This window comes from Oryx dammah, unplaced genomic scaffold, assembly GCF_014754425.2.
Source record: "Oryx dammah isolate SB20612 unplaced genomic scaffold, SCBI_Odam_1.1 HiC_scaffold_26, whole genome shotgun sequence".
NCBI classification, from domain to species: domain Eukaryota; kingdom Metazoa; phylum Chordata; class Mammalia; order Artiodactyla; family Bovidae; genus Oryx; species Oryx dammah.
The window spans coordinates 25,114,282-25,141,934 of record NW_024070210.1 but is presented as its reverse complement, the minus strand read 5'-3'; the positions used below and the strand labels follow the sequence as shown (position 1 = coordinate 25,141,934).

General features: G+C 37.2%; 1 protein-coding gene across 2 annotated transcripts in view; it reads left to right on the top strand.

The window, feature by feature from the left end:
- Window positions 1-27,653, top strand: part of FUT8 (fucosyltransferase 8) — a 316,809-nt gene that overhangs the window by 275,440 nt on the left and 13,716 nt on the right. For both annotated transcript variants that reach the window (XM_040226276.1, XM_040226277.1), the window contains exons 9-10: window positions 17,152-17,398; window positions 21,817-21,993. In XM_040226276.1, coding sequence (XP_040082210.1) covers window positions 17,152-17,398; window positions 21,817-21,993 — 424 coding nt within the window. The remainder of the gene's footprint in view (window positions 1-17,151; window positions 17,399-21,816; window positions 21,994-27,653) is intronic.

Below are 27,653 nucleotides of genomic sequence, written 5' to 3'. Positions count from 1 at the left end.
GAGTTTCATAGTTTTCTTCCTATGGATCTCATAGATTTTGTTTGACTTAAATTTTTTTCCTTCCTCCCTTCCATCTTCCATTCCTTCTTCCTCCTCCAACACTCTTTCACTCCCTTCCTCTATCCATTTGTAAATGGTAGTATATTTTTAATTCCAAATTCCAGTTGCTTGTTAGTGGTGTATAGGAAAGCTATTGATTTTCATATATTAACCTTGCATCCTGCAGCCTTGACTTAATCACTTATTTGGTCCAGCAGTTCTTTTGGTGATTCCTTGGAATTTTTTGCATAATGGTCATATCATCTATGAAAAAAAGATCTTTCTGTATCTTCCTTCCCAATCTGTTAATCTTTTATTTCCTTTCCTTACATTATTACATTAGCTAGGACTTACAGTACAGTGTTGCATAGAAGTGATGAGAGGGAATATCTTGCCTTGTTCCTCTCTTAGGGAAAAGACATCAAGTTTCTCAGCATTATATATGAACATAGCTGTAGGTTGTTTTTAGGTATTCTTTACCAAGTTGAGAAAATTCCCCATACTAAGAGTCTTATCATGAATGGATTTTGGATTTTGTGGAATACTTTTTCTATATCTGTTGATATTATATATGATTTTTATATTTTAATATGTTGATGTGATGGATTACATTAATTGATTTTCAAATATTGAACCAGCCTTGAATAACCTGACATATATCCCACTAAGTCATGTTGTATAATACTTTTTATATATTGTGCCTCGTACATGGGATTCTCCAGGCAAGAACACTGAATTGGGTTCCCATTTCCTTCTCCAGTACATGAAAGTGAAAAGTGAAAGTGAAGTTGCTCAGTTGTGTCTGACTCTTATCGACCCCATGGACTGCAGCCTACCAGGCTTCTCTGCCCATGGGATTTTCCAGGCAAGAGTACTGGAGTGGGTTGCCATTGCCTTCTCCGAAATCAAATCTAACAATATATAAAAAGTATTATTCAACATGACTTAGTGGGATATACATCAGGTTATTGAAGGCTGGTTCACAGAGTCGGACACAACTGAAGCGACTTAGCAGCAGCAGCAGCAGATTTGATTTGCTAATGTTTTCTTGAGAATTTTGCATCTATGTTAATGAGAAATATTGGTCTCTTTTTTTTTTATAATGCATTTGTGCAGTTTTGATGTTAGTATAATGATGGCCTCATAAAATGAGTTAGGAAGTGTTCACTCTGTGTCTGTTTTTTGGAGCAAATTGTAGAGAACTGATATCATTTGTTCCTTAAATATTTGTTATTATTCCCCAGTGAAACTATCTGGGTTTGGTGCTTTCTGTCTTGGAAAGTTATCAACTATTTATTCAACTTCTTTGATCAATATAGGCCTATTCTCCTTGTATGAATTTTGGTAAATGTGTCTTTCAAAGAATTGCTCCATTTTATCTAAGTTACCATATTTGTGAATATAGAATCTGTTTATAATATTCCTTTATTATCCTTTGATTGTCCATGGGTTCAGTACTAAATGGTACCTCTTTCATTACTGATATTATTTGTGTCTTTTCTTTTTTTCTTTTTACCCTGACTAGAGGTTTATCCATTTCTTTGCCCTTTTCAAAGAATGAGCTTTTAATTTTGTTGATTTTTCTCTATTTTCTCCTACTTTCAATTTCTTTGATATTTTTTCTTCTTACTTTGGACTTAATTTATTCTTCTTTTTCCAGTTTCCTAAGTTGGATGATTGATTTTGGCTCTTTTTTTTTTAATGCATTTAATGCTGTACATTTTTCTCTGCTGCATCCCACAAATTTTGATGTCTTTTTTTCATTTAGTTCAAAAAGTTTTTTAATTTCCAGAGATTTCTTCTTTGATTTTTGTATTATTTATGTGTGCTGTTTAATCTCCAAATATCTCAGGATTTTCTAGCTATGTTTCTGTTAATGATCTCTCATCTAATTTCATTGTTGTCTGAGAGCATACTTCTTATGATATCTATTCTTTTAAATTTGTTAAAGTTTGTTTTATGGCCTAGAGTATGCTCTAACTTGGCAAAATATTCCCTTTGAGCTTAAGAAGACCATGCATTCTACTGTTACTGGATGAAGTATTCCATAAATGTCAATTAGATCCACTTGATGGGTGATACTATCCTGTTCAATTATATCTTTACTGATTTTCTGCCTCCTAGTTTTGTCAGTAACTGAATGAGTGATAGTGAAGTCTCTAACTATAATAGTGAATTTGTGAGTAATCTTTGAATTAAAATAAATAACGAATTCTTGCAGTTCTAACAGATTTTGCCTCATATAATCTTATACCTGTTTATTAGGCACATACATTTTAAGGATCATAATGTCTTTCTGAAGAATGGACCCCCTGTCATTTTGGGGTCACAGAGTCAGACACGACTGCGCCTGAACATTACACAACACTTCTCTGTCACTTACAATTTTCATTGCTTTGTCTGAAATTCAGAGATACTCCACCTTTCTTTTGATTAATACTGGCACAGTATATATTCCTGTATACCTTCACTTTTAATGTTTGTGTCTTCATACCTAAAGTAGGTTTCTTGTAGACAGCATGTAGTTGGGCCTTGCTTTTTGATCCACTTTGACAATTCTTGTCTTTTAATTAGTGTATTTAGGCCACATACATTTAAAGTGATTATTGATAAAGTTGGATTAATATAAACCATACTTGTGACTTTTCTATTTGTTGACCTTGTTTCTTTATTACTTTCCTCTATTCATCTACCTTCTCTGGTTTTAATTGATCATTATAATGACCCCATTTTCTCTCTTATCTTAGCATATAAATTACAACTTATCTTTTAAGTAGTTACCCTAAAGATTATAACACACATTTATAACTACTACAAGTCTGCTTTCAAATAACAGTATACCACCACTTCCTGGGCACTTCAAATACCTTATAACAGAGTAGTCCCAAATCTTCCCTCCCATTCCTTAAAGCACTATTGTCACTTATTTCACTTATCCATAAGCTTGTTGTTGTGCAGTCACCCAGTCATGTCCGAGTCTTTGCAGTCCCATGGATGGCAGCACACCAGGCTTCCCTGTCCTTCACTATCTCCTGGAATTTGCACAAACTCATGTCCATTGAATTGGTGATGCCATCCAACCATCTCATCCTCTGTCGTCCCCTTCTCCTCCAGCCTTCAGTCTTTCCCAGCATCAGTCTCTTTTCCAATGAGTGGGCTCTTCACGTCAGATGGCCAAAGTATTGAAGCTTCAGCATCAGTCCTTCCAGTGAATATGCAGGGTAGATTTCCTTTAGGATTAACTAGTTTAATCTCCTTGCTGTCTAAGAGACTCTCAAGAGTCTTCTCCAACATCAGGCTTCAAAAGCATCAGTTCTTCAGTGCTTATCCTTCTTTATGATCCAACTTTCACATCTGTACATGACTACTGGAAAAACTATAACTTTGACTATATGGACCTTTGTCAGCAAAGTGATATCTCTGCTTTGAGTATGCTTCCTAGGTTCATCATAGCTTTTCTTCTAAGGAGCAAACATATTTTAATTTTATGGCTGTGGTCACCTTCAGTGATTTTGAAGCCCAAGAAAATAAAATCTGTCAATGTTTCCATTTTTTTCCCCATCTATATACCATGAAGTGATGGAACCGAATGCCATGATCTTAGTTTTTTGAAGCATAGCTTATCCATAAGTAATGATCATGAAATATTTTGTTGTTGTTATTACTTTAAACAAACTGTTATCTATTAGATTAATAAAGAATAAGAAAAAGAAAAGATTCTATTTAACTTTCATTTATTCCTTCTTTAACACTCTTTGCTGTATATGTATGTATGTATATATGAGTTTTTGACATATTTTCTTCTCTCTGAAGCTAGCGACAGTTTCCCTCAATTTTTGTCTAAGAAAGTCTCTTTTGACTTTTGAAGGCAGTTTTATTGAATACAGAATTCTAAGCAGCTGATTTTTCATTCTTTAAAAGTAAAGTATTTTACTCCAGTCCCTTCTTGCTTCCATGGTTTTTGAAAAGAAAAGTGAAAGTGAAGTCGCTCAGTTGTGTCCGACTCTTTGCGACCCCATAGACTGTAGCCTTCCAGGCTCCCCTGTCCATGGGATTTTCCAGGCAATAGTACTGGAGTGGGTTGCCATTTCCTTCTCCAGGGCATCTTCCCAACCCAGGGCTCGAACCCAGGTCTCCTGCATTGTAGACAGACGCTTTTACCATCTTAGCCTCCAGGGAAGTCCTTTTGAAAAGAAAGCCTATGTAATTCTTATTCGTGTTCCTTTATTGATAAGATTCTCCTCTACCTCCTCGACTTCTTTCAAGATTTTTTCTTTGATTTTCTATAGTTTGAATATAACATTCATGATATAGATTTTTTATTTATTTATCCCACTTAGTATGTTCTCTGAACTTTGTAGATCTGTGGATTGTTGTCATCATTAATTTTGGAAATTTCTATGGCATTGTTATGGGCTTCCCTGGTGGCTCAGAGGTTAAAGCGTCTGCCTGCAATGTGGGAGACCGGGGTTTGATCCCTGGGTTGGGAAGCTCCCCTGGAGGAGGAAATGGCAACCCACTCTAGTGTTCTTGCCTGGAGAATCTGCCCCTGGAGAGAGGAGCCTAGTAGGTTACAGTTCACAGGGTCGAAAAGAGTTGGGCATGACTGAGCAACTTCACTTTCACTTTCATGGCATTATTACTTCAAATATTTCTTCTCTTTCTTTCTCTCTTTTTTTCTCCTCTGGCATTCCCATTACATGTATGTCCTCCTTTTGTAATTGTCTCAGTTGTTGGATATTCTATTTCATTCATTTCATTCTTTTTCTCTTTCCAGTCAGTTTTGTAAGTTTATATTGTCATTATCTTCAAGCTCATTGGTTCTTTCTTTCAGTGATGTCCAGTTCACTGATGAGCCCATCAAACACATCCATTTCTGTTAGTGTTTTTCATTTCTAGCATTTTCTTTTGGTTCTTTCTTAGAGTCTTCATCTCTTTGCTTATGTTACTTATCTCTTCTTGCAAATTGTTCACTTTTTTCATTAGAATTCTTAACATGTTAATCATAGTTATTTAAAATTCCTGGTCTGATAATTCTAAAATGTCTACCATATATAAATCTGGATCCAGTGGTTGCTTTGTTCCTTCAGTCTGATTTTTTTTTCTTTTTTTTTTTTCACCTTTTAGCATATCTTACAATTTTGTGTTGAAAACTGAGCATAATGAATTATGTAAATGCAGAACTGAAATAGATAGGCCTTTGGTGTGAGGTTTTATGTTAATCTGGCTAGGATTGAGGCTGTGTTTGCTATTAAACTGTGGTAGCTGTGGTGTCCAATGTTAAATTTTCCTCTAGTATCTTCATTTTTTTGTCTCCCTTGTTTTTATGTTTTCTTAGACACTCCTTAAACAGGCAGTTTTTTAGCTGTTGTTGGTTCAGTCTCTTCAGTCGTGTCCAGCTCTTTGTGACCCCATGGACTGCAGCACAGCAGGTTTCCCTGCCCTTCACTATCTCCTGGAGTTTGTCCAAGTTAATGTCCACTGAGTCTCTGATGCCATCCAGCCATCTCATCCTCTGTCACCGTCTCCTCCTGTCCCTAATCTGGGTCTAGTATTCCCATCTCTTTAAGAATTTTTCACAGTTTGTTGTGATCCACACAGTCAAAGGCTTTTGCATAGTCAGTGAAGCAGAAGTAGATGTTTTTCCTCTTTACTGATCTTCAGTTTAGGTTAGGAGAGCAACTTGTGAATAGACATTTATAGTCATATTTTTACTATGATTATGATAATAGGAACAAATCTACATGAACACTGTTGAGATGACAGTGTGATTCATGCCTATAATACATTTTTTTCTATGAGAAAAAAATAAAATTTTTGAAACAGGAAAAATAATAAATTCTTCAAAGTCAAAGATTTACTATACATCAGTTATTATGTCCTAACACTTCTTCTGAAAACATCTGTTTGGGCAGTGTAGCCCTTTACTGTTTTATGGATATCATGTAACCCCTCCTCCCCTCTTGCATACGTCCATACACACACATGTACAGGTATATTCACAGATGTAGAGGCCAGAATGAGTATCTGACTCTGAGAAACTAACCCTTTAGGCTGGGCTGTGCCAACAAGTTACCTGTTGGCAGGTAATCTAATCTTGCACTTGAGCACACCAGCTGTGGGATCTGATGGGTCTGTCTTCTAACTCCTTCACTGGTCATCTGTAAGTATACTTGCTGTGTAGGGTAATTTTTGTAGTTAAGGGAAATAATATTCATAGGCATTTAGCACAGTATTCAGCACATGATCTCAGTAAACATTAGTATCCTTACAAGAGACTCTGCTTATCTGAGGTTGAGACTAAGTTGTCACATCCTGTAGACTCAAGCTGATGGCTGCAAGATGGGGCACTGACAAGAGAGAAGTCACTTAGCAAAGAGTGTAGCTGACCTGCACAAACGATGGTAAAAAAAAATTGCAGGTTTCTCATTTCCTGTAAAATACAGTTGTACTTCTTGTGTTTTTTGTTTTGTTTTGTTTGGCAATTCCCTTATATTCTCTCCTTTTCACTTGAGCTAGTTTGACCAGGTTTCTAGTCTTACTACCAGTGACCTCTCAGTGAATCCTTTTTTCTGGTTTTTGATACTGACAAAAGCAAATTATCATGTACAAGTTTTGTCCTACAAAACTATGAAGTACCAATGTCAGAATTCCAATATCCTTTATTTTATGAATTTTATAATCTTTTCTAAACAAGTAAGCAGTATCAGCAGGCATAAGTAATATTATATTCTTCCTCCTTTTATCTTTTTCTGTGTCAATGGTATATCTACCCCTTATCTCCAACTGAAAGGAAAAGAAATAACAGTTTGTTAGTACACAAAGAAAAAGCATCCTTTAGAACCAAAATGTAATGTAGTCTTATTATCTTGTATATATTGTTTCCTGTGCATTGAAGCCTAAAAAGGACATTTGGGGTCATATTATTGATTCATCCAATTCAGAACTCTGATTTAGCAGCAGTTCTCACTGACATATTATAAGAGATATAGTTGCCATCCATGATATCAAGGTCTGAACATTTATATTTTTTTTCCCAGACATACTAAATCTGGCTTTTATCTTCTCTTGGGGTAATGAGTTCTGTAAGAATTTCACCTATTGTGTAAAATTAGACTTTATTTATTCTTGAAGTTATTTTTTCAAGCACTAGTGAAACATTCCTAATTCTAAGATTTGGGGAGTACATCTTGAACACATTATCTAAATCTTTCATGATTTTTGTAGGCTTTGAACATATCCCCTCTTAGCTCTCATTTTTTCAGGTAGAAGAGAATGATTCTCTTCTTCTCCTCTTATCATTTGGAAGATCTCTGTCCTCTTAAAAACCACTATTTCTCCTTATTCTTAAGATGGAGTAGTTGAACTTCACAGATTTATTCACATACAAACATAATTGTGATTGCCTCTTTCATGTATGTTCAACCTAGTAAAAATTACTTTGTATCACCTCTAGAAGTTCTTTTTGTGATATTTTTTAATTTTTCAGAAATTCCACTGACATGAATAATGTTAATTTTTATAATAATCAAGGCTGGAAATGTTTCTGAAAATACAAATACTTGTATTTATTTTATGATTTATTTTGGATTCCATCAGTTATATTACTGTAACTCTTGGATCATATCATCAACACTAGATACTTCAGTCAGTGTATAAGGTTTTCGTGAATAAGTTGAAATTTGTTTACTTCTATTTATCCCTAATATACCACTTAAGAAATTAAAAGTAGAAGCTTTTTTAAGGACAGAAATATTTTAGATTGCAGAATATTTTTTGCTTTAATGTTTAATCATTGAAAGTATGTAAATAAATAAGAGAATGATTTATAAGTTTAATAAATATTTTATAACAACTTTGCTTCCATATTCTGTGTTATGAAGTAGGCTATTTATTCTTTATGGAAAGCTTATTTTATCATTATTAGGAAATAAGACTGTCATTGGTTGGCTAATTCATATTTTCTTTTTACTGTCAAATTGTGAAGATATTATTAACTCTTAACCACAAGCTTTAAATTGACTAACAAGCACTTTATTTCATATGAATAATTTAAAGTTGAGATCATCTGTCTTTAGTTACTGTTTGGTTTCTTGGGAGATCCGAAGTGTGAACCCAAAATGACAATGAATGATATCATTTTGTTAAGCCACAACTCACATCTTCTGATAGCTTTATGAGTACACATGATCAATGTTTTATGTCCTTCACTTAACATTAAATTTCTAGATCCAGTGCACTCTGCAGAGATAGATCTAGATCTTACCTGTGGGAGTTAGCCTTACCTCTTCCTTTGTCTTGCTGTTTAAACTCACAACTGGAGTCTGGCCCTCTCCCCTCTCTCTTTTTCATTCCATGAGAGGTATTTTGGCCTTCTCTGAAACTTTAAGGGAGTGGAATAGGAATGGAGTAAGACTTTAAACTCAGGAATCAGAATGTCTAAGTTCAACTCCTGAGTGCTTGCTAAATGACCTTAAACAGGTTACTTAACTTCATCTGTAAAATGGGGATAAGCAAGTACTCACCACATAAAGACTTTGTAGACTAATTAGGATAATGTTATGGAAAATGTTTAGTATAGAACCTGGCATGTGGTTGGTGTTCAGCAAGTGTCACCTCTTGATTCAAGATGCTGATGGAGAGGTCCAGTGGGGAGGAAGTGGATGTGGGAGCTATTTTAGAAATGGCTTATGGCAGAGGTCATTGAGAAGGAGCAGAGCATATGGGAAGAACAGACTCTGGACCTTCATCCCTGCCAGACTCTTTATCCATTGAAATGAAGATAGGATTATGATCAATAGTGGCCTCTGATTTAGAGATCTACTAGATTAAGACTTTGTGGTCTATTGATAGATGACTGTCTACAGGTTGAAAAATATGTTGCATATAATAGGAAACAGTAGGGATCATCTCATTGGAAAAGACCCTGATGCTGGGAAAGATTGAAGGCAGGAGGAGAAGGGGATGAAAAAAGGATGAGATGGTTGGACCGCATCACCAACTCAGTGGACGGGAGTTTGAGCAGTGAGGCATCCTGCACTGCGGGTAGATTCTTTACCACATGGGCCACCAGGGAAGTGGGCTGCAGTCCGTGGGGTCACAGAGAGTCCAGCGTGACTGAGCGACTAAGCACACAGCACACACTGTAAGGAGGGTTTGCTGTTCCTATTTTAGTAAGCTAATATATTTGTCTGTTTTATCAGTAATTTGTAGTACTTTAACACAGCACCATACTTGATTAAGTTGTCTTTTTCCCTCACATCCTACAAAAGTCTTAACTGTTTTGTTATTATTTCCTTCTTCCAACATGAGTGTATTTTCATTTCCTTCTCTCATGAAATAACCAGAATTTCTTGTTATAATTCTTGCATCTTAGGGTTTTGGGATGGACCGTTACTCTATCACCAGGGAACCTTAATTAGGCTTTTCTGATGTAACATAATTGGATGATAACTTAGTGTAAAATTACAAGTAGTTGTAAAGTCACCATGAAACATCGCATTCCTGACTCTTCAACTCTGTGCTGACCACAGAGACAGCTATAGAACTCCCCCACAGCCAAAGGGAGCACAGCGTGCCACCTGACAGCTGTGTTCTGCAAGAGCCTGCCAGCACTTCTGCTCACTCCTTCACTTCTTCCAGGGATTCTCAAGGAATGAAAGGCTGTTATCACCTGGAGGTCCTTCCTTCTGGCTCACTCTTTCAAGAAGACATGACATGTGATGAAAGAATAAGAGGAATATGACAGTGGAATCGTGATTTTTTTTTTCAGTCATGGGGGAAAGAGAGGTTGGGGTTTGGCTCTTTACTAAATTTGATGAAATTGAGGTTTGTCTTTGTTTCTGCTGCTTTTCTCTTCTCCGTTTCTGTGTTTCTTACTAATGAGAAAAGCTGTTCTAGGATTCTCTGGGATCCTTTGGGTTAGAAGGAGGTTCTAAGTTAGAAGAAGGTATTCCTGAAAAACAAAAAACTCCCCCAAACCTCTAGTCATGGAGTTATAGGACCTGCGCAATGTGAATCATCAAAAAAAATACCCTGTTGTCAGCATCCCCTTTATGAACATAGCGTCTGTGGACTGTCTGGAACCTCTTGGCAAAGTAACATATATGTATATAAAAGTTAAATGACTAATTTTGTTTCAGAAACATTAAGAACGACTTCAGGAATCCTGTTTAGTGCCATGAAGCAAACAAATATCTTTGGTCTTTTTGTTTTTGACACTGCCCTGCCTACCTTATCCTGAACTGCATAATTCACTAAGCTATTACATATTTTCCATTAGCTGTTCTTTTAGTCCTCGATCCAGAGTTAAGTCTGTCAGAATATCATTGAGGTCAGTGAACCATGAGCCTGATTGCTTTTGCAAGGCATTTCTGTTGCTAGTGAAAGCAGCAAACACCTCATAAGAATGCTGCATAGTCGTTCACATAGTGATATGCTAATTCTTAAGAATGTTGCTAACACTGCAGTGTGTTTCATATGATTGAATTTGGAACTTTTCACTCAGCTGGTTCGAGCATTCAAACTGGAAGTAATAACAGTCTTTTGAGTTGTTGCTTAAGTAGAGCAGTGACGGAATTCATATGACAGATGACAGTTGTTCATTCAAGTTCAGGAAGAGATCTCTATCAGCCGCAGTGGTTGAAAGACAAAAGGAAAGTGGCCCAGATGTTCACTTTTTAATAGTATATCTTTCCTTCATATTTTAAATGAGAACAGAGCTCATCCATTAAATGAGGATATAAATATTAATGTCATGTTAAAATCCCAAAGAACAGAGCTTGCACATTTATGTGATTTTTTTTTTTTAAACGGCCACCTATAAATTAAAGAAAATCAAACAAACCACCCCCCACCACCACCCCCATGCCTCTGGAAGTATCAACACAGGTGGTTAACTTTTGGTCTTTTTACTCATACCTTCTCTAACAAGTCTCAGAGAGTTGAGTAAGAATTTAATCAGTCATATTTGGCCACATTGTGGCAAAGAAAATGTAAATCCCCAAAGTCCAGATAGCCTTTGTGGATATAATTTAAGCATATAAATTCTCTTGCTGTGACGTGAGCAGGAAGTATTACCAGTTTACACAACTTACTGCTATTCTGAGCTTTCAGTATAGCACAGAATTTTGGTCAAGATAGTGATCATAGAATATCAGAATTTTCACATAGATCAGAATTGCTGTTCACTCTATGTTCAATTGTTATTGCCTGTGGTAAACAGTATAAACAAGATTTAATTTGGGTGTATATCTTTCCTTATCTGCTGTATTTGGGAGCATATCTTTGGCTCACTGAAATGGGGCACTTTGATATATTTTTCAGAGAATATGATATTTTGGTAAATAATCTCTTCCTGGACCTAACAATAGCCAGGTTCTTGAGAATTGTTCAGCAGAATTGGTCCCAGGATAAGAGCTAACATTTTTTGAGAATTGCTGTGAATCAGGCATTGTATTCAGCTTTCTCCATGCAATATCTCATCCACAGAATAACTTGATGAGTAAGATACTATTATTAACCCTACTTTACATATGAGAAAATTGCTGTTATCAATGCCATTTTCCAGATGAAGAAAAAGGGGTGAAGTTAAATATAACCTATCCAAGATCACATAACAGTTAGGTGATAGAGAATTTGAACTCCAATTTTTATGACTCCAGAGCCTATACTCTTAACCACTGTGCACACAGTCATGGTACTGTATGAATAGGCATTTGCTTTGCTGTATTTTGTTTGATGTCACTCCCTGCTCTAGCCTAGTGGAGCGGTGAGTCGCAGCAGTTGACACAGTCTTTGGTATGGCTGTTGTGAATGGGATGACACCTAGCTGCTAGACCCATTCAAGACCACACTAAGGAGGAGAACTAAAACCTTATTCTATCTCTCTGTACTTATTTGGAGGAAGCCAGAACCTATGTGGGTATTGAGGGAAATCTCTTTAAGAAGCTTGAGTCCAAAAAGTAGAAAGGTTTTCTGGTTCAGAATCACCAAAAAGTTACTAATAACTCCCTTCTCCCCCCAAGTGAATTTAAGTTCTAGATAGTGATGTCTTATTGAAGATTATTCTCAACTGACAACCCTATTCCAGACCTCTTTGCTTTGACCAGTCTGAGCTCTATGAATTCTGTTTTTAGGAGAGTCCCCTTTCCTGAGTTTTGCTTCTCTCACAAGACAGTAATTACAGAGGAAGTCTTATGGACTGGGGCCCAAAATCTTTCCATCCTTGAAACATTTTTCATTACAGCAAAGCCCATTAATTTTTCAGTTCAGTTCAGTCACTCAGTCGTGTCCAACTCTTTGCAACCCGGTGGACTGCAGCATGCCAGGCTTCCCTGTCCATCACGAACTCCCAGAGCTTACTCAAACTCATGTCCATCGAGTCAATGATGCCATCCAACCATCTCATCCTCTGTCGTCCCTTTCTCCTCCCGCCTTCAATCATTCCCAGCATCAAGGTCTTTTCCAATGAGTCAGTTCTTCGCATCAGGTGGCCAAAGTATTGGAGTTTCAGCTTCAGTATGAGTCCTTCCAGTGAATTTTCAGGACTGATTTCCTTTAGGATGGACTGGTTTGATCTCCTTGCAGTCCAAGGGAGTCTCAAGTGTCTTCTCCAACACCACAGTTCAAAAGCATCAATTCTTTGGCGCTAAGCTTTCTTTATACTCCAACTCTCACATCTGTACATGATTACTGGAAAAACCATAGCTTTGACTAGATGGACCTTTGTTGGCAAGCAATGTCTCTACTTTTTAATATGCTGTCTATCTATGGTGGATATTAAGCTTCTAAAGCCCTTTCTTTTGAAGACTAATAATTCTGATTGACTATCTGCAGGGCTAGTGTCTCTGACTTATGTTACATAAAACAGTAGCAGAGTAATGCTTTTAAACAGAGCTGTTATGAATTGACTAGCAGGGAGGAGGGCTCTTCTAGAGGTACTTGCTTGCAGCTGAGAAGACCATCCCTTACAAAGAGCTACCTATGCTCCTGCCAGAGAACAGGCTTGTTGTGTACTAACAAGCTTTTTGAGTCTTAATCTGCCCTTGGCAAAGAGAATGACCTGATAAAATAGGGTTTACAACCAGAGAGGTCATCCGAAATATGAGATAATTAATAATGACCATATCAATTCAGGTTGAACTGGGCAGTCAGTTGTGTAACACCCAGGCTAGTTTGCACTGGTTCTTTACAGATGAATAGTGCTAACTTAATGTATAATTTGTATATCTAAAATATCCTCTTTTTAGAAAACTGATGAAGTACTTTTTTTTTTTTTTTTAACCAATGCTGATGTCTTAATCTGGGCTTCTGTCATGGCTCACTGGTAAAGAATCTGCCTGAGTCCAGTCCCTGGGTCAGGAAGATCCCTTGGAGAGGGAAATGGCAACCCACTCTGGTATTCTTGCCTGGGAAACCCCATGAACAAAGGAGCCTGAAGGGCTACAGTCCATGGGGTCACAGAGTCAGACACAATTTAGCAGCTAAACAACAGTCTTAATAGAATGGCAGAGCACTCTTCATTGGTAAACAGGGATGTACTTAAATGCTTTTATTTTTTTAATGCACGTTCCGGAAAGCAGAATGTAGTATAGTAGAGTAAGCACTGCTAAGTCACTTCAGTCGTGTCCGACTCTGTGCGACCCCATAGACGGCAGCCCGCCAGGCTCCCCTGTCCCTGGGATTCTCCAGGCAAGAACACTGGAGTGGGTTGCCATTTCCTTCTCCAATGCATGAAAGTGAAAAGTGAAAGTGAAGTCGCTGAGTCGTATCTGACTCTTAGCGACCCCATGGACTGCAGCCTTCCAGGCTCCTCCGTCCATAGGATTTTCCAGGCAAGAGTACTGGAGTGGGGTGCCACTGCCTTCCCCGAGAGTAAGCACTAGAGTCTGATTATTAGCTAATTACCTTTGAGAAATTCTCTTAACCACTCTTACTCTGTTTCCTCTGGAAAATAAGGGGGTTTAAATAAATGTGTGTTTCCCAAAATTCTGAAACCTACCACAGATTACTAGAGGTGACTTTAGGTGGCATGTAAGATAATGTCAGGCAGTTTTCTGAAAAGAAAGAAAAAATTAAACATTGACTCATAGCTGAGTTATTCCTTATTCAGTCTTTTAATAGAATCTGGGGACTTCCCTGCCATGGGAGTAGTTCCTTACGCCTTCCTCATGACCTTTGCCATGGGCGGAGTTCCTCACGCTCGCCCTGGCACTTCCCTCCTGGTGATCCAGTGGTTAAGAATCTGCCTTGCAGTGCAGAGTTAGGCAGGTCGATTCCTGGTCAGGGAACTAGGACCCCTTATGCTGCAGAGCAGCTAACCCTACGCACAGCTGCTGAGCCCACACCCCAGAGCCTGCGTGCCACAGCTAGAGCGCTCACATGCCAACTGCTGGAGCCTGCACCCTCTGGAGCCCACCTGCCACAACTAGAGAGTCCGGGCACTGCAACAAAAGATCTTGCATGGTCCAACAAAGATCCTGTGTACCACATGCAGCCAAATAAGTTTTTTAAAAAATAGAAATCTGGCTTGAACTTAGAGCCCTTTATAAGCAAGAGAATTTGTATAAAATTTAATAACATAGTTTTGTTTATAGCAAAGTTATAGTTTCAGTTACCATATATAAAATAAATCAATTTAAGTTTTAAAAAGTGGATTTTTAAACATTAAATAGTACAGATGGTACATATGGATATGGCAGAAATTACAAAGGTGGTACATAAATGACTAAAGTTTAGAAAACTGTGAATAAGATTATCTCTAGGATCTGTTCCAGGTTTAAATTCTTTTGAATGTGTATTCCAATAGAATAAAAATGTTTTATGGCAAACCAAGTAAAAGAAAAGAACTTCCAACTTAGCATGTACTATGTAATTTTCTTTCATTTTGAAATATGTCATTATTGAGGAGGCTAAAGTTTTATTCTATGACAGTTTTTTTCATTTATAAATATGAATACCCCTTTCTTAATATTTTACTGGATAACTGAGTATTGATATGTTTTGGATAGCGTGTTTGTTAGTGATGATGGTGTTGTGTATTCCTTTGTTTATTTGTTTCACCAAAAGCAGTCTGGTTCTGAGTGAGGTTTTTGAACTGGAAATCTTGAAAGTCAGTAACCATGTCATCACTCTATAGGCTATACTCTGACTAGTACAGTGTTTGGCATAGTGTAGTATTCAGAAAATATTTGAACAAGTGAATGAATAAATAAGTCAATACAAATATACTGAGTTCTATGTCTGGAAGGTGCAAGCGTAGTTTTCATTTCTGAAATGAAATAGTCAATAGAGCTATCTATACAGAAATTAAGGCCTTGGGACAATTATTTATAGAAAGTAATACTTTCTCTTGAGTGAAGTTTGGAGCTAGTTACATGGGAAATTTAGCATAACCTTTTCAGGAAGAAATTACAAAAAGAAAGTAGCTCTACTAATTTTACTTTTGTTTATGGTCATATAGGAGAAGCTAGGATTTTCCTTCTTTTTTCTCTTTGTTTTTTATAAGAAAAGGCTAGCTTTCTACCTTACTTTTTTTTCTTTCTCATACATATACTACTTATCATCTCCACCCTGGGGAAAGCACCCTAATTTTCCTTGCCTTAGGGAGATATTAGAGCTTAATTTAAAATACAGCTCACTGTTTCCCTAAACACTCTTAATTACAGTTTCTCATCTGATAAAGGTGCCCAGCTCTTTCTTAACTGGCATACGAAGTGAACTGCAATACTGGTGGTAAATTTGTTTATTCTCATTTATTCACTCAACATTATGTGTCAGGGGTTTTGTTCTAAGACTCCTGAAATGAGTTTTACATATCAGTGAGAATATTAACCAGATGTTTCTAATCCTTAGCTTTACAACTGACTTTCTAATAACCATGCAGTTGGTTTGAGTGACATACCCAGATCATGTAATTTAAAACACTTTTTCCATTTATAGAAAAACAAAATTTAAGGACTGTGTTTCATTTTGATGAATATATTTCAAACATATTCTATGTCCTCTCACTACAGATACATTCTTTCTTTAATGACCCAGTGATTAACTGTGATTCTAATTTATTATGCACAATGACAACATCTTAACTAGAGTTATTTTGTATGTTTAGGTTAATATGTTTTGTTACTTAAAATTTAAATCAGTATATTTTATATTTGTGAAATCTTTCTGCCTAGTTTGTTTGTGTTTTCTAGTTATTATTAATACTATGTGGTCTTTAAAATGTGACATAAACTCTGAGGATGCTGGTTATAACATCTTGATTTGTTCTCAACGTATTATAAAGTTGATAGAACAGCAGTAACATTAATGGTACATAGAAGTTGAATTTTAAAACTAGTCATAATTTACAGCAATTATCCATCTCTTTTCTAACTTGAAATTAAAATTATTCAGGTATACAATCAACACAGATTCTATTATGGTCATCATTGAAAATATAATTTTGGTCAGGCAAAAAAAAAGATTTTGGAACTATCTTATTTTGTTTCTTTAAAAGAGATACTTGTCTTGAAATTATAATCTTTAGATATCTCTAGAGTCATTGTGCTCTGTCATGAAAGTGTGCAAGAGCCGTTTGCTATCATGACATGCTGGAAGTTTTGAGAACTCTTTGTCTAATTCAAAACAAACAATTACAGATTCCACATGTAAGCGCTATCATTTGATATTTGTCCTTCTCCATACAGCAGGAAGTAACACAACATTGTAAGTCAACGGAACTGCAATACAAATTTTAAAAAGAAAAACAGTTATGAAAAACAGGACTTTGCCTAGGGGAACATGTCCACTGACAATATGGTTATTCTCTGATTAGATGCTTGGAGTGCTGGAAACCATCTTTATCTGGGTTATGAGGTATTGATATGGCAGCCCATTATGGTAGAAAAGAAAAGGCCACATACTTGAGAGGCAGACCAACCTGAATGTGACATTCGGCTCTGTCACTTTTACTCTGGTACCGAGGGCAGGTTGCTTAACTCCCTCTATAAAATGAAACTTATAATACTTTAGAGTTTCTGTGCCAATAAAAGCACCCAGAGTGAGTTCTTGTCGAATGGTGGTTGTACAGGCAATACAGTGTGATGGTATGCTTTGATATTCCCTCAGGTGAAATAAAGGACAAAAATGTGCAGGTAGTCGAGCTTCCCATTGTGGACAGTCTTCATCCTCGTCCTCCATATTTACCCCTGGCTGTACCAGAAGACCTTGCAGATCGACTTGTACGAGTCCATGGTGATCCTGCAGTGTGGTGGGTGTCCCAGTTTGTCAAATACTTGATCCGCCCACAACCTTGGCTAGAAAAGGAAATAGAAGAGGCCACCAAGAAGCTAGGCTTCAAACATCCAGTTATTGGGTAAGAACCTGATTTGTTTCTCCTAAAGTGATATGTAGTAACATGGGTGCATAACTTTAGAGTACAGAATGAATGTTACAAGGTTTAGTATAATTTTCATAGCCACACCCCAAAACAGAGGTTCCGGCGTTCACCTTAGGCCACAGGGAGATCATTCTTCCTTTGTTCACTTAGAACAGCTGAGTCATCAGAATTTAGTCACTTAATAATTTGTTCATTTATTCGTTCAGCAAATACATTAAAACACATTTCTGAAATTAGCTGTCTCTCCTGGGGAAAGAAGCAAAATTTTATTTTATTGGGAGATGGGGCGCTCACATTTATAGCTTTTCTTTTACGCTTTATTCTTAGGTTTCTTTCATTGCCACTGGTGGTGATTTTGCATTTTTGATGTTCTGTTTTCTTTTTTGTTTTGGAACCCATTTTGAGACCAAAGATTTCATTTGTAGTGTAAGATAATGTTGAAATTGTTATTTAAAGTTGTCTCTTAGCCCACTTAGCAATTACTGTTTATATATGTATTCGGTCTCATGCTTATGTGAAGGGAAATGTATCAGGAAATCTTGGAAGCAAAAAAAGTCCAAAAGAACACCTTTGCTCACAAGCATGTGCTCTGTCCTATACCAATACATAAAAAGTTATGAGTAAGGAGTTTTTCTTGTCCTGATGCCAGATTTCACACCACAGGAAATGTTCTTTGCCTAAAGGAAAGAATATGAGTTAAGTGACCTTGGTAATACTCCTGCCTGTTCCCTAATTCTGGGTCAAGTTACTTAATAATAGTATTATTGAGCTTTTATTTTTTTTTCCATTTGTAAAATAGGGAAGGTAATACCTCCTCTAAAAATGATGATGTGATAATATAAGAATGAAAAAAGGATTTTGGTTCTGTAGGGAGAAAATACACTGTAAAATGTTATTACCTTTCAGAGAGACTGATGCTTAAGTAATTCCTGAAAATAGATTTGTAGGCTAGACTATGGCATTCTGCAGCTTCTATTATTTGTAATAAAGTCAGCTATTGATTAATATTAATACATGTGTTGATTCATTCACTTCTCTGCAGAACATTTATTGAATACCTGCTACTGTGGGGGACCAAGATTAATTTTTTTTAAATGACTCCTTTCAACTCATTACAGTCCATGGGAAAAGAGACTTAACAACTAACATTATACTGGGAGAATGTGATTAATGCCCTGAGGAAAAGCATAAAAGTCTTATGAGAAGTCCTTCAGAACCACAGTGTTGGAACAGAATTTTCAAGGTGGAGAAAGATGCAGGATAGTAGTTACATTACCAAAATAACTTCAACTGCATTATCTCAGTGATCCTGTAGCACAGTCCGGTGAAGTAGGCAGAGATGACCATTTTACAGAAAATCTCTTCTGAAAGTTCCAGAGTTTATAAAGGCAAAACCAGGACTTAAATAAAGCTTCTTAACTTTGTTTGGATAACCTGTAGTTTTACATAGCAGAAAGCTACTTTTATTAATTTTTCATGGAGCATCCCCCACATTGAGAACTGACCAAATACAGGAACTTGAAGTTCTACACACAACTAAGTTATTTGCACACTGAGGTAGTGTGTTGTCTGAAAGAGGGGTGCACTAGAATTCAAGAATCTAGGAGTCCAGACTAGTTTCTACCACTTAGCAAGTTATGTGACTTTGGACAACTTACTTGGTTATCCTCGGCCTTCCTTAATTGTCACTCTTTGTGTATTGAAAAAAAAAAAAAAGCACTGGGTTAGATAATAGGTATCTGTTAACACAATAATAGACTTTTGTGTCTACCCATCATTCATTTATTTGTTGTGTTTGGTGGAATTGGGAATCAATAAAATCAGATTCCTTGCCCTAGAGGAGCTGTGATAATGAAAATCAGGCAAGTACACAAATAACTTTTACTTTACAAGACTGGGCTGAAATGCAAGTGAAAGAAGCCAACATTCCTTTTTGCCTTATGTTGTCATTTTGTTTCCTGAAATGTCTTCAGAGGCATCAGTTTCTGTTAGATGCAAGAGTTACATTCTAATATCCTTCACAGCTCTAACATTCTAATTCTTTCGTGAAATTCCATTTACGGTCCTCTCTCAAATTATTGGTCCAGGCCTAGTTTTAGGAATACTTGGAGAACTGAGAGAATTGCTTAGTAGTACTCTGTTCCTCTTCCTTTGATTGTTCCTTTTTGTTATAGATCTCCTTTCCCATTTTTCCACTTGTGTCTTCGTCTTCATATGTATATAAGTTACTGACCCCTGTTCTAAATGGCACTAAAACAAATGCATGGTAAAAACCAGACTTTCAAGTAGTGCTTCTTCTTATGAAACTTCTCATTGAAATTCAGTGGAATTGTTCTTTCTGTCCCATTTCATCTCCAGAGCACAATGAACAATTCCAAATTTCCTGAGAGAACCAGTGACTAAGAAAATTGTAAAAAGGAAAAGATGTGATACAATAGGTGCTCATATGCTAGTATTCACATCTGGACTATCGTCTGAAAGGCAAAGGAAAGAATAGCCGTGAAGATGACAGAGTAACTCCAGTGAAACTGAAGCCTCACTCCAGATTCATAATAAATGGGAGCCTCATAGGCTGCCGTCTATGGGGTCGCACAGAGTCAGACACAACTGAAGCGACTTAGCAGCAGCAGCAGGTTTGACTTACTGTGAAAGTGTTAGTCGCTCAGTCATGTCTCTTTGTGACCTCATGGACTGTAGCCCGCCAGGCTCCTCTGTCCATGGGATTCTCCAGGCAAGAATACTGGAGTGGGTTGCCATTCTCTTCTCCAGGGGATCTTCCCTACCCAGGGATCAAACCTGGGTCTCCTGCATTGCAGGCGGATCCCTTACCATCTGAGCCGCCAGGAAAGCCCCGGGCTTGACTTAAGACTTGCTCATATATTATGACCCAAAAGGAAACAAATCTACTTTGTTCTTTTCTTTTTATGAGCAGTGGTTTAGTAACTTGGGAAGAGAGGGGTTGTAGAAAGGGCAAATGTAAGGAGTGTTTTAACTTGTGAAAACCAACTATGATTACTGTTATTCTTAATTTCATTAAAATACTGTTGAAAGTTGAGGCCTTATTCAGTGCCAGACAGTGTAATTCTTGTGTCCCCAGTTCTACAATTTCACAGTTTTTGAGCTTTTCTTAAATAGGACAGATGAGATTAATCTCTGCTTATATTTGGTAGGGTAAAACAGCAGAGAAAGGAAATTCATTATACCTACAATGAAAAAAGATTGGAATAGTTCCATGAACTCAAAATAATACGAACTCTTAAAAGGTTTGCCTTGCCTTGATTGTGTTATAGAGACATCCTTGCAGGTCTGTGTTTTCCTTAGCTTTAAACTCTTCAAGCTGCTCTTACAGTGATGATACAGGATAAAATGAAGAAAAAGAAAACTTGGCATCAAAACATTACAAATGATACATTTAGTGTTCTATAATAATAACTGTGAGTCTTGACATCCTTTATTGTCAAGAATATTAAAAATTATTTCTAGTTTTTTGTTTGGTAGTTGCTGCCTTGTATACAGTCTAACTCTAGAATCTCCCATTTACTTCTGATTTGCCGATTACTTTCTCTTTAAAGCATTTTTCAAAGACTTATTTTCTAATCCCCCTTGTATTAATATGCAAATATATTTAGAATACATGTGTTTGAATTTTTTAATATTGGTTTTTTCTAATGTTGAAAATGAAAGAAAAATTGGTTTAAATGTACATAAATGGGGAAACCAGAATTGAAAAAGACTCATGTACCCATGTTCACTGCAGCACTATTTACAATAGCCAGGACATGGAAGCAACCATCCACAGAATAAAGTTGTGTGTGTATACACAGTGGAATATTACTCAGCTATAAAAAGGAACACATTTGAGTCAGTTCTTATGAGGTGGATGAACGTAGAGCCTACTATACAGAGTGAAATAAGTCAGACAAATACTGTATATTAACACATATATATGGAATCTAGAAAGATGGTACTGACGATCCTACATGCAGGGCAGCAAAGGAGATACAGACATACAGGACAGACTTTTGGACTCAGTGGGAGGAGAGGATGGGGTGATTTGAAAGAAAGCATTGACACATTGATTACCAGCTGTAAAATACAGCCAGGGCAAGTTTGATGTGTGATGCAGGGCACCCAAAGCCAGTGCTCTGTGACAACCTGGAGGGATAGGGTGGGAAGGGGTGTGAGAGAAGGGCTGATTTATGTTGATGTATGGCAAAAACCACCACACTGTTGTAAAGTAGTTATCTTCCAATTAAAATAAATAATTTTTTTTTAAAAAAAGGAAATGTCCATAATGCCACCATGAATAGAGGAATAAAGCTGAATACCCTAAAAGTACTCTGTGGATCGGAGCATTTTCAGCGGAATCTGACTTTATCTCTCTGTCCTTGCAGAGTCCACGTCAGACGCACAGACAAAGTGGGAACAGAAGCAGCCTTCCATCCCATTGAGGAATACATGGTGCATGTTGAAGAACATTTTCAGCTTCTTGCTCGCAGAATGCAAGTGGATAAAAAAAGAGTTTATTTGGCCACAGATGACCCTTCTTTATTAAAGGAGGCAAAAACAAAGTAAGTTAGATGAACTGTGATTCTGTAGTGGATCATCTCTTTTCAGTCAGAATGAATCCTTAATTCCCACGACTGGTGATTCTTGTTACATTGAATTTTATTACTGATTATTGGGGGTTTTAAATTCAAACAGCTGTGTGCTCATGCAACTGTTATTATGATCAAAGTATATTTGTGGTGCCAGCAAGGTGTAGACTTCATTCTGAAACCCCCTTCTCTCGACTTGTAGGCAGCAGTCATCTCGTAATATACTCACACGACCTTTGTGTGCTTGGAAGGCAGAGGGCAAGCTTTCTGGTGTCTCTTGTAAGGACGCCCATTCCATCATAAGGGCCCCACGCTAAGGATTTCCCAAAGGCCCCATTTCCAAATGTTATCACATTGGGAGTTAGGGCTTACACATATGAATTCTGAGGGGACACAAACATTCAGTCCATAGCACTAATCAATTCACAAGACTGTTAAAAATGAAACACACAACATACGTGTCCTTTTGCTCTTACAGTCTTCACTAAGAATCGAAGGCAGCTGAAACCATGTGTAAGATAAAAGTTTTCACCTTGTAAAAACTTTTGGAATTTGGAGATTCTGTTTTTTAAAAAGAGAATCAAAGGAGGAGTTTTGTTGGTGAAAGCATAAGGACTGCTAGCTTGTACTGAGCATTACCATTGTTACTGAGCCCACCCGCCTGTATTTCAGGCACTGGGCTAGGTGCTGGGGAGTGCATGATACACAAGACACTCTCTGCTCTCAAGGAATTCCTACTCTCGTAGGGGAACGGACAGTACAAGTAGTGCTGTTGTTGTTGTTCAGTCGCTGAGTTGTGTCCGACTCTTTGTGACCCTGTGGACTGCAGCACGCCAGGCTTCCCTGTCCTTCACTGTCTCCCAGAGTTTGCTCAGATTCATGTCCATTGAGTTGGTGATGCCATCCAGCTGTCTCATCCTCTGTCATCCCCTTCTCCTCCTACCCTCTATGTTTTCTAGCATGAGGGTCTTTTCCAATGAGTTGGCTTTGCATCATCAGGTGGCCAGAGTATTGGAGCTTCAGCTTTAGCATCAGTCCTTCCAATGAATAATCAAGGTTGATTTCCTTTAGGGTTGACTGGTTTGGTTTCCTTGCAGTTCAGTAATACCATCTACTCCATAAATCATCCCTGAACCCTTGACTAAGTGTTCCTCCCTTAAGTGCATTTATCTTAATATTTAGCACTTGCTTATTTCTGGTTCCCTCACATTATAAGCACTTTGAAACTATACCTAGTTCTAGTAAGTGTTCAATAAGTACTGAGTTATGTTCATTTCAGTCCATTCAGTTTGAACACATTTTATTAGCAGTTAGTCATTTGACCTATTTGACTTTTAATTAATTTGTTTCTCAATCCTTTTTATGTCACAAAGAAAAACAAATGTTGGGAAGAAAAACAAATCTGGAATGAATACTATAATGCAAGCATTTATCCAAATCACTGGATAATCCTTTAAACCCTATTTCTACCTCATAAGAATGTAAATTAACCTGATATAAATTGCTTTTTCTTTAAGGCTCCCTCTATGGATTATACACACAGACACACACTCTTTCTCTCTCACACACATATATACACATACAAGCCAAAAGGCCGAGAAATTCATCAGCCAAATAGAAGCCAAGTTACATATTATACTTATAATTCTTGTATAAGAGTTAGGGATTAAATGAAGATTTAGACACAAAACATAAGAAAAAAACTCCACAGATACTATTCTAGTTTGATATGCAGACCTATTAGAAACAAAGTAGAAATAGTTCATCTTAGCCCTTCATTTTAAAACACCTGACTGAATGTGTAGCTTAGTTGAAAAAAATCTTAAAATATTACTTTATTTACTCTTTTACTTGTTCTTGAATGCATCATAAATTTTCCCCTTGATTAACAAAATAGTTCATGCTCATTAGAAAATATGGAGTTGGTGAGTATACAAACAAGAGAAAGAGTTTACTCATGATGTCATTACTCAGTGGTAACAACTATTTAAATGTCAACATATTTCCTTCAGATATTTGTATAGTTATACATTTTAAAAGTTGATCATATTCTATATAATTTGAACTCTTCTTTTTCTTAATACAGCAATAGATCCCTTTTCACAGTTTGCTTAAAAAAAAAAAGCCATTGTCAGTCTCTCTTTTTTTTTTTCAGTGATTAAATATCCAGGAAATGGAAATACCATTGCTTGCTTGACCATTCTCCTAATATTTGACAGGTTATTTCCAGTGCAGTGAGGTGTGCCTAAAATTATCCATATTATTTCCTTAATCTGTATTTCTGGGCTTGAAAGTATTTAGATAAAAGAAAATGAACATGTTACAGCTGTGGTCCATAGCACAGCATGATATTCTTACACCAAGCAATCCTTATAGTACAGTTGGCAGTAGATACTACTACCGTTGGCAGTCAAAGAAATAAGAACTGTCAAAATTGTCTGTCCAATATTGTACTCTGAGATAATGGAGACTAAGGGTAGGAGTGGAACAGGAGGAAAAAACAAGCCATTAAAAATCTCTCAGATTAAATATTTACATATTTATTTTGCTCTTTATGAAAAATGCGGGATGAGCTCTTCCTAAAATTAAGTTTATTTAAATAAATAGAAGCAAGGGAAATCTGTTAAAAAGGTTTTCTAAATCATTTGGTTGCCATAACCAATGAAGAATCAGCCACAGTGGTAAATGTCTTCACCATTTTATCTAACTACATACAATTTGCTAGACACAGTTACAGGGCATTCAGTTCAGTTCAGTTCAGTCGCTCAGTCATCTGTGACTGTTTGCACCCCAGGGACTGCAGCATGCCAGGCTTCCCTGTCCATCACCAACTCCCAGAGCTTGCTCAAACACTCGACTCATGTCCATCGAGTTGGTGATGCCATCCAACCATCTCATCCTCTGTTGTCCCCTTCTCCTCCTTCCCAGCATCAAGGTCTTTCCCAAAGAGTCAGTTATTTGCATCAGGTAGCCAAAGTATTGGAGTTTCAGCTTCAACATCAGTCCTTCCAATGCATATTCAGTACTGATTTCCTTTAGGACGGACTGGTTAGATCTCCTTGCAGTCCAAGGGACTCTCAAGAGTCTTCTCCAACACCACAGTTCAAAAGCATCAGTTCTTTGGCACTCAGCTTTCTTTATAGTCCAACTCTCGCATCCATATATGACTACTGGAATAACAATAGCTTTGACTAGATGGACCTTTGTCGGCAAAGTAAAGTCTATACTTTTTAATACGGTGTCTGAGTTTGTCATAGCTTTTCTTCCAAGGAGTAAGCGTCTTTTAATTTCATGGCTGCAGTCACCATCTTCAGTGATTCTGGAGCCCAAGAAAATAAAATCTGTCACCGTTTCCATTGTTTCCCCATCTGTTTGCCATGAAGTGATGGGACTGGATGCCATGATCTTCATTTTTATGAATGTTGAGTTTAAGCCAGCTTTTTCACTCTCCTCTTCCACTTGCATCAAGAGGCTCTTTAGTTCCTCTTCACTTTCTGCCATAAGGGTGGTGTCATCTGCCTATCTGAGGTTATTGATATTTCTCCTGGCTGTCTTGATTCCAGCTTGTGCCTTCATCTAGCCTGGCATTTCTCACATTAGGAATACACAAAGAAACCAAAAATAATATATGGCTTCTCCTCTCAGGAGTATCTGTCTAACTGATAGGCAGTAAACGTGTAACTATTAATCACAGTGTTGTCATATATCAGTACTTGTCCTGAAAGAGTTGTATACTAGGTAGTGAAGTCAAGAGGAGTCTTTCCCTCAGTCTGAAGAAAGACTTCACAAAAGAAAATTTGATACTATTTTTAATTTCAAGTTAGTTCTTTGTGTGTGATATAAAAAGTAAATTTTTACGACATGAAAGAAGAAAAGATACTTTTTAAAATCATTGCCAATCTCTGCAACCTTACAGTGGAAGACCTCTTCTGCTGCATACTTGTGGGCATAAGACAAGAAAGAAGCATGTTTGTGTGGAGTTTTCCATGCTCACTGTTGAAAGTACGGAATCTCCTTCCTTCATTATTTCCATTGTTTCTGTTTTTTTCAACACTCAGTATCCTTCCTCAAGCTCTTTTGCATATAGAGATAAGGCCTGAGGAACTTAGGTGCCCTTTTGGTTTGGTGCCAGGAAGAGGCCTTTAAGTTCGGAAGGGCATAATGTTAGTGTCACTTCTCAGTAAAAGGATCACTCTGTTCCACTGAGTACCCATACCACGCTGACAGAGTTAGTCTTTACTCTAGGATACAACCTGTACTGGTGTGTGTTAACAATTTCCCTCCTCCTTCACCCTCCAGCCTTTTCATATTTATTTGTTTCTGTTTTAGCCCCATGCCTGGATATATGCATCTTCACAGGAATCACATTAAAAGTCTCTTTGGTTGTTTTCTTTATAGAACAAATGTGACATTTCCTTCATCTCCCTGATTCAGAGCTGGGAGGGCAAAATGTCAAAAATAATGAGGCCAAATGGAGCTGATCACTGAATACCAGTCTGAAACAGTGCTCAGAGACTTTTTCTTCACAGTCATTATTAGAGGCAGTGAGAGAAAGCTCCTTGGAGGCTGTGGAATGAAGAGAAATCTGAAGCAGCTGTTAGGGAATTAGGAAAATGTCCCAGTCATGGGTAGCACTCACTTGTTCCTGTGTTTATCCACGTGACTTTATGTGGAGTTCTAGATGCTGTGAGGCAAAGGAAAATAAGGCATAGTTCTAGCCTTTGGGAAATACTGTGTGGAAAAAGCCACGTAAACTGACGCTTGCTGTCTCAGGGCTTATGAATAGAAACTGTTGTTAGTTCAACAAATATTTACTGATCTTCTGTTACATTCTAGATTCACTTTTAGGTGCTAGAATAACAGAGTAAACAGAGCAGAAGAAATGCCTCTCTTTATAGTTTACATTCTAATTAGGGATGATGGAGGTAGGAATGAATGCAGACAGTAAACAGTTGTTATTTAGTTGCTAAGTCATGTCTGACTTTTCTGTGACCCCAAGGACTGTAGCCTGCCAGCCTCCCCTGTCCATGGGATTCTCCAAGCAAAAATACTGTATGGGTTGCCATTTCCTTCTCCAAGGGATCTTCCTGACCCAGGGATTGAACCCAGGTCTCCTGCTTAGCAGGCAGGTTCTTTACCACTGAGCCACCAGGGAAGCCCAAAATAAACAGTAAATTAATATTATGTCCAGTGATAAGAGCCATGGAGAAAAATTAAGCAAGTAGAAGGGTTAAGGTTTGCCAAACTCCTCACTAAGAGCTAGCATTTGAGCAGAGAGACAAGAAGGAAGTAAGAGATAAAACCAAGTGGATGTCTGAGGAAAGAATGTTTGACAGTCACAGCTAGTTATTAGCTAAATTTATTGAGCATTTACTGTATACCAGGTACTCACTCTTCTAAGCCGTTTACAGTACTTAATTATTAAAAAATTATATAAAGTAAGTACAATGATTATCCCTTTTGCATGTAACTTCCCAAAGTTTACAACTTAACTCTGATCTATCACATGTACTGAGAAAATTTATTCACTGTATACTGAAATATAATTAAACCTCTGATTCAGAGTAGAATCATTTGAACATATGGTAGATTTTTTAAAGACATCCTGTTTCAATATTTTTAACACATATCCT